The sequence below is a fragment of the Mastigoproctus giganteus genome, chromosome 5, assembly GCF_048544385.1.
Source record: "Mastigoproctus giganteus isolate SK-2022 chromosome 5, ASM4854438v1, whole genome shotgun sequence".
NCBI lineage: Eukaryota > Metazoa > Arthropoda > Arachnida > Uropygi > Thelyphonidae > Mastigoproctus > Mastigoproctus giganteus.
In genome coordinates this window covers 151225031-151237219 of record NC_143579.1, presented here as the reverse complement: position 1 = coordinate 151237219, position 12189 = coordinate 151225031, and the positions used below count along the sequence as shown (strand labels likewise).

The 12189-nt window shown below is 34.6% G+C and overlaps 1 protein-coding gene across 4 annotated transcripts in view; it reads left to right on the top strand.

Moving 5' to 3' along the window:
- LOC150085768 (tRNA (uracil-5-)-methyltransferase homolog A) overlaps nucleotides 1-10390 on the top strand; it is a 488197-nt gene extending 477807 nt beyond the window's left edge. For all 4 annotated transcript variants that reach the window (XM_090374238.1, XM_090374237.1, XM_090374236.1 and 1 more), the window contains exon 14: nucleotides 10205-10390. In XM_090374238.1, coding sequence (XP_090230364.1) covers nucleotides 10205-10343 — 139 coding nt within the window. In that variant the 3' untranslated portion in view covers nucleotides 10344-10390. The remainder of the gene's footprint in view (nucleotides 1-10204) is intronic.
- The last annotated feature ends 1799 nt before the right edge of the window (nucleotides 10391-12189 follow it).

Here is a 12189-nt window from a genome sequence, read left to right as displayed (position 1 = left end):
TCCCATGAATTCTGTTCACTCAGTGTACATTGTTATTGTAAATGTAAATATAAGTATACAAATTAACATTCTGTTATTTTAAAGTACTTTTATTGCACTCCCTTGAACATATATTATATATACATTCAGTGATCACTGAATTATGACCACTTGCCTAATACCATGTTGGGCCCCACCTTTCACACAGATAATTATAGTTGCTGTTTATCTAGGCATCGACTCCACTAGATCTCTGAAGGCAGCCATGCTACATGCAAGGCTTTCCATAGTGTCTGAATAAATGACAGCATGTCTGTATGCCTCACTTCCTGTTCCCAAACATCATTAGGTGTTCATTTGGATTGAAGTCATGTGAATTTGGAACCCAATCAAAGTGTAGCTGATATCTTCACTGTGTTCCTCAAACCATTCATGCACAGTGCAGGCCTGAAGACACAGTGCATTATTGTCTTGGAAGATCTTGTTTCTGTCTGGAAAAAAATGCAACATGGTGCAGTGCACATGGTCTCCTAGGAATAGCTTGTAACCTCACCAGTAAAGTGTTGGTCCATACATACCAGTAGTCCTAGTTCTTGCCAGAAAAACTTATCCCATATTAGGTAACCACCACCACTTGCCTGGATAGTGAGCACCATCCATGATGAGTCCATGGACTAATGTTGCTTGCACCAAAAAAGAAGGCATGTGTCAGCATTTTGCACCAGGTATTTGGACTCATCTAACCAGCACAGTCATTTCTAGTCCTCCAGTATCCAATCAGTGTGTTGTCACCACAGCATTCACCATTAGTGATGATCAGCAGTAAGGAGAGGGTATCTCTTGGGTCATCTACTGTGTAACCCCCATAAATCTGTGTATGGTGCATCGTCATTTGGGATATTGTTGTCACATTCCTCATATTGTATTGTGAACTGTAACACTGAGCTACCATTGAGCCCTTACAACTTACAATGCATGCCCTGCACCCTTCACTTACCACAAACATACACCTTGCATAATCCTTTATAGTTCTGTAGCCGGGAGGTGGTTTGACCTATTTAACACCATTCTTTTTACACCTTGATCGCAGTGAGCCATGACAAGATGTGCCATTTCCAATATGGAAGCACCTGATGCCACAATCATGCCCTTTTGAAAGTCTGTGGTATCTTTGTAATCAGCAGAAACACTGGTCATGGCAACCAGCTAAAATTATTTACATTATTTCCTAATATTTACATTATCCCCTGCTTAATGCGGATCACTTAGCCCTCTGTTTTTACAGCTCCAATTAAGAGCACTAAGCAGGACACACCTGTACAATAATGTCAAGTAAGGAAAGAAAATATTATTTTCAAGAATTTAAGGATGTATATACAGGTATGTTCATCTGTACTTTCAAGTCAGAAAGTGGAAATTAGTTTACATTTATGCAGTTTGTGCTTGTGACATTAATATATCATATGGTAGGAGAATTGATATCATTCACTATATTAAGTGTGTAAAATGCATTCATAACGTCAAGTGTCAGAAAGAAAATTAAAGCAAAACAAAAAATAAATAAATAAATAATAAAGTTTTTTGTTAAATGCAGAAATTCCAATTTATATGTTATACATGTGTCTTTTTATGGAATTTTTATTAGAACATAATCTTTGCATGTCTTTAGCAGATTATACTGGTCTGTTGTTCAGATAAATGTTTCCTACACTATGATTAAATGCAAAGTTAACATGCTAACAGTATCTCTGACTGGATGCCAGAGATTTTTAATTTTAACAAAAATAATAATATGCCATTTTCTTTTATCCTTGGATTCAGGGGAGGTTCCTATAAGATTGGAGGTGTGCAATCGAGTCTCCTGTTCATAACAGATCAAAGGGCAATATGCACAATTATAGATCTGTAAGCTTAACTTTGGTTTCACGGAAAATAGTGGAATCAGTGGTTAAAGAAGTATTGCAGGATCATATTAACAGTAATGGAATTACTGTACAGAAATCCGGCATAAATTTGTTGGGGGGGGGGGGGTCTGACTAATCCGATTTGCTACTATGGCACATTAACAAAGGAACTGGATGCAAATAATTTGAGATCATATGATAATATGATATAAGCACATTATTATATGAAACAGCACATAGGGTGTGCAAAGAATGCCTCACCTAAAACTTAGATCTGACAGATATATTATATATAGGGTGCCTCCGTAGCCAGGTGGGAAAGAGCAGCAGTGCGTAGCACATGCTTCTTGATTAGACCGGGGTTCGAGCCCCTCACCACCAGATGCAGAAAGGTCAGGGAGTGACCACCGCATATTCCCGGAGCAATATGGCCTTAGTTGCTAATGCTCCTAAAAACCAAATAACAAACAACAACAAACAAACATATTATATATAATTATTTTTCTTATAGATATACTTTTAAATTCTAACAAAATTAGGGAAAAAAAATGAAAGTCAAAACTATATTACAGGAATATTAAAATTTACACTTGCATGACTTCGATGCCAATTTAAAATTTCAAGTTTTTCATTTTCATTATTTTATGCTCACCAATGAAGCCATCACCAGGTTAAGGAAGAATTACAAATACAGCCACTCCCCAATTAACATAAGGGTTGCATTCCGTGGAACTCTATGTAAGTCAGAATTTCCCCCGTACTTGTGCGGCACTCGCTGAATTATGATTGAATCAGAAAAAAAATGTTCGACGAACAAGTGAATAGAATTATTTATTGTATTTATTCAATTTTTTATCTTGTGTGCAGGAAAAATTACAAAAGTGTACAATTTTAAAAATTTCAAAATTATAAAATTCCAATAAAAGAGAGGAGACAGGCATAACATCAGTAAGTTTTACCTCTCATGCATCGTTGCCAAATTCGACGTCTTCAGCTGATAAGAACGCCACTGCAGAGGTTGAGGGCTGTGGAGATTTAGAAGGCGTCGGCCGCTCAATCTTACGAAAGAACATATTAATGGATGACTGGATGGTGGTTTTTTTCTTTTCATCGTAGATTTCTTTGTAGCAAGCATATCATTCAGGCACCTCCATAGCCAGGTGGGCAGGAGCAGCAGTGCATAGCACACGCTTCTTGATTAGACCGGGGTTCAAGCCCGTTACCACCAAATACAGAGGATGCGGAAAGGTCAGGGAATGACCACCACATATCCCCAGAGCAATATGGCCTTAGTTGCTAATGCTCCTAAAAACTAAATAACAAAAAAGCATATCATTCACCCCTCTGTTCAATTTTAAGAATCGTTCGCTCTCAGGATCCATCTTCTCAAACCTCACCATTGCCAATGCAATTTCACGAAATGCCTTAGTATTCACTTTGAAGCAGCAAGAACTAATTTCGTGTAACAGATGACAAACTTTGTCCTGCTTCGTACTTCTTAATCATTTTCATCTTCATTTCTAAATCAATTTTGTTTGTTTCCTGGCACTGCCAGCACTTGCACTTTCCGTTGGTCCCTTTCCCTTTATCATTGTAATACATAAATAGGAATGAAGAGAAGTTTCTGAAAATTTGTTTTTTATATGATTGAGGATTTCAATGAAGGGGAACACATTTCACCATGATACCGTATCGTAAAAACCCACAGAACTCTAGTTACCAGGATTATCGCAAATTCAATAAGGTCGAGTTTACTACCCATTTATAATAAATTGCGTTAACAGAAAACCCTAATAAAATGGAAAGTGTTTTTATTGTTTTTTGGTCGTGACCTCCAGAAATGTGCTTTAGAAAAATATCACAAAGGCATTCAAAATTGATTCTTATAATGGAACATAGGATAACGATGAAAGTGTAGTGCAATTTCCATTATAAATATGACCTTTTAGAGAGAGATAAATAGCTTAGTAATATAGCAAAATTTTCATCTTCAAAGGACTTAGATGGTTGGTTGGTTGTTTGGGTTTTAATGGTGCATCATCAACTAGGATATAATGCTCCAAAACCACCAAAGGACTTGAAACATCCATTTATACCTACAGATGCAAAATACGTTTCCATATTTTTTTCAGTTTGCACCAGCCGGCAAAAGCTTGCATAAAGTTTAGTTTGCTTGAGTTGGGGAGTTCCTTTATATTAAAGGGGATAGACAGATGATGTGGGAAGGGTGTTTTTTTGTTTTTTTTTTTTTTTGTCTGATTCTGTATAAGCTTGCTTCCTTGCCTTATCTGCCAATACTATGAGGGTAATCCCAAAAGTAATACAGAAAAGCAGTTAATTTAAAATGAATTTATTTTATAACAATTTACAATAAAAACCTTCAATGTGGCTTTCTCCCCTTATTGACTGCTACCCAGCATTCAGGTAATTTTTAAATGTTATTTAACTGTCTGTTGAAGTTAAACTATCTGTTGAATTGTGTCAAGGCTGCACTCAATACTTCTAAAGACAGAAATCTTTGTCCACACAATGGTTCCTTGAGTTTGGGGAAATAGATCATAATTGCAGGGACTCAATCAGAACTGTAACAAGGTTTATGTAGTGCTTTCCACTTGTAATCAGTGAAAACAAGGCACAGATTGTGATATAAGGCCTTGCTTTGTCATAGAGTATCACAACAACTTCCATCAGTAGTTGCTGCTGAAATTTGTGATCATAATTTCTGACAAAGAAATGTTGCACAGTAGTCTGCAGTTATTGATCTTCCAAGTGTCTCATAATTAGTGGCAATGATGCTCCCATAATTGTTGCTGGCAATATTTAGAGAGGCATTGCCAAGATGAATGCTTCCACTGAGCTGGTTGTGACTTCAGTTCAGGTTCAAAGTCACATGCCCGTGTCTCATCGGTGGCAACGTGTTTAAAAGTTAAGTGAATTGAAATCATCTACTGCAATGCACGTTGGTGATCAAATACTATGTAACTGTATCTTCTTTAATAAACATATTCTCATAAAAAAAGAGAGACTTACATATTTAAACTAACCTACTTTTCACAATAAACTCAACTACAATAACAAAAAAAAAAAAAAAAAAAAATCCAGTTACCACTAATTATGAAGGTAAGCTAAACTCCATTTGAGTTATTAATATTACAAAAAACAAGTACTAAAATTAAGATAATTTTAGTACCACTCAACACATGCCTAATTACATGTGTGTTGAGTGGCATCTGTCGTGTACAATTATTCACATTAAACTGTCTTTTATTGATATGCACTTTTTTTCAATGAGTCGGCTGTCTGGCTTCATGATGTTGAAGAGCATTGTCTAGAATCAAATTGCTGATGCAAACTTTACATTTTATACAGCAATGTCCCTGTTACTGGCAGAATGGCAACCGATTGCACATATTCTTGAAGAGTGTGGTTTTTTTTTTTTTTTTTTTTGAGTTTTGCTTGCTGACAGGTCTAAAAGTAATTTTTTTTGCATCAGTGGCATCAAAGAGTAAACAGTTTTGAATTATTTCTTGCTAATTTTTAAGATGCATGTGTGTGGGGCTACTTTGCCTCCATCCCCAGCAGTTAGAGGAGTAACAGTTCTTTGAGTGTCCAGATCCAGGTTAAGTTGAATGGTACAATGGTGTGCAGTAGTCAACTTCAACCAGGTCATGAAACATAAAGATTTTTCATTAGCCAATGCACGGTCTGTAATTGAACAGAATAAATAAATGACAACTTTAAATTAAGTTTGTTTCATTTCATGATGATATGCATGATTTTCCTGCTAAAACATACAATGTGCATTGATTTTTATTGTTAATGTGGAAGAAAAGCCTGGGAATTCTGTTTGGACAGCTATTTTTACAAACCTGAGAACTAGCATGTATGTATTTTAATATTTTTGGATAGAAGGAAGTGCTAAAGGAAAAGAAAATAAAAGCTACAGAGGTTTCAAAATATTCATAGCAAGAAACCAAGAAGGTCTAAATACTATCTGCAGTAGTAATGGGCATAATTGAATAATTGATTATTTCATTGATATCAATCATTCAGTAATCAATTATTTCTGCCTCTCCCCATATATATATATATATATATATATATATATATATATATATGGGGAGAGGCATATATATATATATATAGCAACAGAGTGGAATCATTGCCCATGTGGCAAAAGTATTTTTGGTTTTGATATCAAATCCCTCTACTATCATTTCTTTTTTCTCTTTTTTTTTTTTTTTTTTTTTCATTGTTGTTTATTTCTTAATAAATTTACATATAATTGATTATGAAATTTTCAGAATCGATTATTTGATTAAAATTCACAATTATGTTATCACTAAACTATGAAAAGGAAACCAGATATTTTTTTAAATATTAAAATTGTAAAAAAAAAATTTTTTTTTTTTTACAATTAATAATATCCTCTACATCTATTTATTTATCACTAATATCCTCTGCATCTATTTATTTATCACTTAAATAAATTTTATCAACTTTTGGATCCAAATTAATTCCAGAGCAATTCAGCTTTATTAAGTCAAAATCAGGTTACAGTGGCTCACAGGCTCAACTCCTCATTAATTTTAAAGCTATTTTTGTGCTGTCATCTATTAAAGTGGTATCTACTACATGTATTTGTAAATACTAAGAAGAGATAGCAGCACATGCTGGAAAATTTTGAAGATAATCCACGCATACAAGGCACATTATTTGAAATGCACTTGAAATAACCTGAAACATAAATCTATCTCCCCAGAGCCATCGGCACACCTATAGGCAGGGCCAACTTGAAGTGGGTGCAACATATGTGACTGCACCCGGAGAGCCATTTATTTTTAAAAAATATTAAATTACAAAAATTTTTTTTTAATTAACTAAAATATTTTATATTGTGATGATATGTAATATAAAATAATTTCACATTACTATTATACAGTAGAATCCCATTAATCCAGACTTTATGGGACTGCACTTGTTCCAGATTAACCAGAAGCTATCTTAACATACCAGTTTTTATTTAAAGTTACTAAATAACGAAATTTTAACTATATTGGTTTTTATATTAAATTAATAAAACAATATTTTAAAGTAAAAATTATAAAAACCCAAAACCACAAAAAAAGAAAAACAAAGCAATACAGCAGGTAACGAACTGAGGTAAGGTGTACGTGTGGACAATGCTAGCAGCAGCTGTCAACTGAATACAATAGCTGAGCAACTGATTTGTGAGTCATTTCCAAGAATGCATGATTTATTCCCCTTCCCATCACTGATCATGTGCGACGGCACACCATCACATTCACTCTTTATCCAGTGCAGTGGGCAGATACCAGTTAGTATACATAGACTAGTTGTAGTTCCTTAATCCCTGCTTTTCTTCTTTACAATGTTGTTAATTTAAACTTGGCTAGGTGAGCTCATGCTTGTAAATATATCGTACAATTTGCAGAAAACCCACTCGTAAGTCAGTTATTTTTATAATTCCTTCCATATATATATTTTTTCAATAGTTTGAATTTTTCCCCTGACGGAAAATCCAGTCCAGATTAACAGAAAGTCTGGATTAATGGGTTCTACTTAATAATTTAGTACATGTAGCACTAGACATTTTACTTCCTTTTTTGGTTGAGAGGAAGTAAAATGTCTAGTGGCCCACTCTGCCCTGCAGAAAAGCAGCGACTGCTGAACGCCTCAGGAGGCCCTGCATTCAATGTTTGCACTTGGTCCCCCATGAAATATCCCTCCTGCTCTGCCTATAGGAGCTTTAGTTTCCCCTCTCCCCATAAGAACAATTTGTTTTATACTGTATAGTTGTACTGTTGACTTTTATAAAATCTACAAATGTGAAACAAATAAACACCTTCCCCCAACCAAACATTTCTGGATATGCCACTGCCCAGGCCCACGTGTGAAAACTATAAATCAACATGCCCACTTCTGAAAGGATTAAATGACATAACAGATGATAAATTAATAATAAAAGAACTGCATATTGAAGCATGAGATGATAAATTACCAGTGTTTTAGTTATGAACATCCATCCATGTATGGATTAATGCGTTGTAAGTTACACGGTGAAATGTGTATACATAATGCTAATTATGGAGAACGGAGGGTGAATGGAACAGAAATCGCTATCACAGTGAACAAAAAGGGAGCTAAGATAAAGAAGTAATAAGAATAACTTAGTGCTGCTCATCCTGTGACCTCAGCACTTTTATCGAGGGCCAGCCACCGAAATCAAAGGAGGAAATGGTAATAAGTGGGTAAAGCCTCTGCTCCTGGCATGAAATACATGCCACACATGAAAAGTAGGTAAAGTTAGTTAAAATTTTAATTTTTATTTTTATTCAGAGGCATGCGTATATTTCATGGCTGACCCGACAGAGGCTGGAAGTAAAGAATAACAAGAATAAAAGGCAAGAAATGGGTTAACTTACTGGGGTGTGTAGGTTGTACAGTACAGTTGTACTTGCAGTACAGATCGCCACAACCTACACAACCCCAGTAAGTTATCCCATTTCTTGTCTTTTATTCTTGTTATTCTTTTTAATCTTTACTTCCAGCCTGTGTTGGGTCAGCCATGAAATATATGCATGCCTCTTGATTAAAATTAAAATTTTAACTAACTTTACTTAATTTTCACGTGTACCACGTGCGGCGTGTATTTCATGTCAGAAACAGAGGCTTTACCCACTTATTGCCGTTTCCTCCTTTGATTTCGGTGGCTGGCTCTCAATAAAGGTGCTGAGGTCACAGGATGAACAGCACTAAGTTATTCTTATTACTTCTTTATCTTAGCTCCCTTCTTTGTTCACTGTGATAGCGATTTCTGTTCCGTTCGCCCTTTGTTCTCCATAATCAGTGTTACATGTACCGTAACGTTAGCACTTTGGGTACTTCCTGCATATAGCAGTGTCCCAGTTCCATAAACCCTTATTATTATAAATAATAATACCTTAAACTGTTGCTTCCTTTAAAACATATATATAATAAGTTACACAGTATCATTCCAGACCTTTCTTTTATTTCTGGTATGCTTTCATTTCATCAGTATTTATGTATCTACTAAATTTTTATCCTAATTTATCATGATTTTCATTAATACACTGTGTTGGGACTACCCTGTCTAATCTCTGTAAAAGTTATATCACTTTTTCATTAACTTTATTATTTTGTTCTTTTTTCAAAATTTTCTTCTCTTACTAAGCTTTGGGTGGGTATAGTAATGCAGTCCTTTGACGCATGGTCAGGCATAGTTCCCTGATGAAATGCCTGATCATGTATCAAATTTTACTTTGGCTGATATCATATTTATTCCATATTTGCTTTATTTCCCCTTTTTGATGTAATTTTATTTTACAGGTTATTATATATTTCAGCCATAATTTCCTTTTGCTTTTGGCTGTCTGTGTAACTTATTATTATTATAGATATATATTTACTTTTGCATTCTTTGCTGCTGATTTGCGTGCTTTGGTGCAATTTTCATATCCGAGTTATTTTTATTTTCCCACTATTTCTACAGTTGTTAATTTATTAATATTTAATCTTTATATATATATATATTCCTAGTCAAATATAATTGGATGGAAGTCAGTGCATTAATGTTTATAAACAGTTTCCTATGGAAGCTGCAAAAGTTGTGTGGCATTCAGTAAAGCTATTATACTAACATGCTTTATATAAAGAGCAGCAGTGCGTAGCACACACTTCTTGATTAGACTGCTGTTCAAGCCCGTGACCACCAAATACAGAAGATGCAGAAAGGTCAGGGTATGCTGCATATTGTCGGAGCAATATGGCCTAGGTTGCTAATGCTCCTAAAAACCAAATAACAAACTTTATATAAAACTGGAGGGGAGGGGAATGAGAAAAACTGTTTAATTCTCTATCGTTAATTATTACTAATTTGCTAATCTTGCAGATTAACTAACAAAGAGTAAGAGTATCCCATGATCTACTGACAAACTTTCCCCATGCCATAAATAAATTTTGCATCACAAACATTGTGGTTTACTGTGTGTTCTCTTAAAAGTTGTTTGAGCATTACAGGAATTTTTGTGACTCATGAATGAAACCTCTATTCTGCCAGAATCATTCAAAGAAAATTGAAAAAAAAAAAAAAAAAAAAAATCTAAAAAATAGATAATCTAAAACCACCCTTATTCTGTTTTGAAATTGTGAAGGTAACACTGAATTAACCTCTACAATTATGTATGCCTGTGTTGTTCAGTTTACATAAATATTTATATACGTGTACCGGTGAACAGTACAATAAAGATCTTATTTATTTATCTTATTTATATTTTCAGCTTGTGTCGGCCAACTTCAAACAATTACAAGGGCGATCCATTTTATCCTGTAAAAGCAATTGCTGTAGATCTCTTTCCCCATACTCCACACTGTGAATTACTTGTGTTGTTTGAAAGAGTTCACCATTCCAGTGAATAGATCTCAAGTTTTGCTGGTTGTAAAACACAGAAATAAAAATATCTTTTTAAATGTCCCCATTGTATTTTTTTTATAAATACGTATATATGCATGAGCATGTGCATACATGCACATTCTTATATACACTTGCATGTATGGATAAAACTGCTAAACTCAGGATAGTTTGTAAATGTATTTATCAGGAATAAAATGCTTATATGAAATCAGAGGCTATTGTGTGCCGCTGCTTAATACTGCCAATTGATAGTTTATCATTATGACCGAAAAATGCTGATTTGAGACTACTAGATTTTATGTATTATCTTAAAAAAAACACTAAATATCACACTTCATGCCAAATCTGTCCATTTAGCTTTTATTGATGTTCTCATATTGTGCTGGTTGCCATTCCTAGCTTCCAAAGAGTGGAAAATTATTTTTAAGAATTGTACAAAAATTTAGAAATTTAAAAAGGCAAAATCCTTCACCTTATTTTCAAACTAAAGACAAACTAAAAATTTCCTGTTCCTACAGCTGATTTTCTCACTCTACTTTGCCTCTCCAATTTTGTAATTTACATTACTATTGCACTGTAATAATCAGCAAAAATTGCTACTCTAAAAGTTTAGATTTAATTGATTATTTTATTATTTATTTATTTATTTATATATATATTATATACATATTTACTTCATTATTGTGTATACCATTAATTCTTTTATGGGCAGTTAAAATATTACAATGGACTACTAGAGAAAGCCAGAAACCAGTCGGTGCAAATCTTGTTTTTAATTTTACATTTATCTTGGAAATAAGACAGGCCGTTTACATCCAACTTAATTATTATGAGCTTTGTCACTCAGCTTAAATCTATGCTTAAGCTTTTAAATGGCTGACATGAAAAAGCTGCAATTAAAAAGGATAAGGAAAAAATATACAGTTTCAGAAGTCAAATTACCAATAACAAACCTAATTTATTATTCAACCAATTTAAACTCACTCATTAAATCAGCCATCTGTTTTCACAAAATGTTAATGAAATACTACTCAAAATAAATTTTTCAGCTAAAGCTTCAGTTATACGAGAATTACAAAACATTACTGAAGAAGGTCGCATTGGATGCATAGGAAATAACAAATCTGGTTTACTACAAGGTACATCGATCTCATATTGCAAGTCAGTAATTATCTTTAACTTTTGTTAACTCTTGTAAAGTACTGATTTTCACTTTTATCAAATATGTTATACCAATTGAAGATTTTCAGGTCACTGTAGTGGCTCAGGCACTTAGAGGGTAACAGGCATTCTGTGTGTTATCAGACACTCAGTCTAAAACACTGATGGATCCAATATTTCAGATTTAGGTGAAGTCCAGTTGGTCTGCCCCCCCCCCCCTAAAATCCACTCGTGCACACATTCTCGGTGGTAAGCCTTGTTATGTCACTTCGGTGGCAACAAACGTTTAGAATGGTTCTCTTCAAGACGCCTGGTCAGCGTGAAGAGGAAAAGACCAAATCCTCCAGCACATGACAGCACGACGAAACACTGTCCATCAGTCCCCAGTGGCTTTCACTCCCCCTCTTACAGCAGCAAGAGGATCAGAGTGGAAGCAGAGGGTACTAAGAATCTCTAGATACGACCAGGCTGCCATGCACAGAAACTGAACTTGGCCTGTTACAACATAAGATTGCTCATTGGTGAAGACAGGATATTACAGCTGGAAAAGGAATTAGAAAATGTGAATTGGAATATCATTAGCATCGGTAGAGGCATTTGATGCAAGAAAGCAAGCTTTTGCAGCGTCAGCCAAAATAAAAAAAAAACCTCCCATTTCACCCCTACATTTGTTCCAAAAACCTGTCCAGC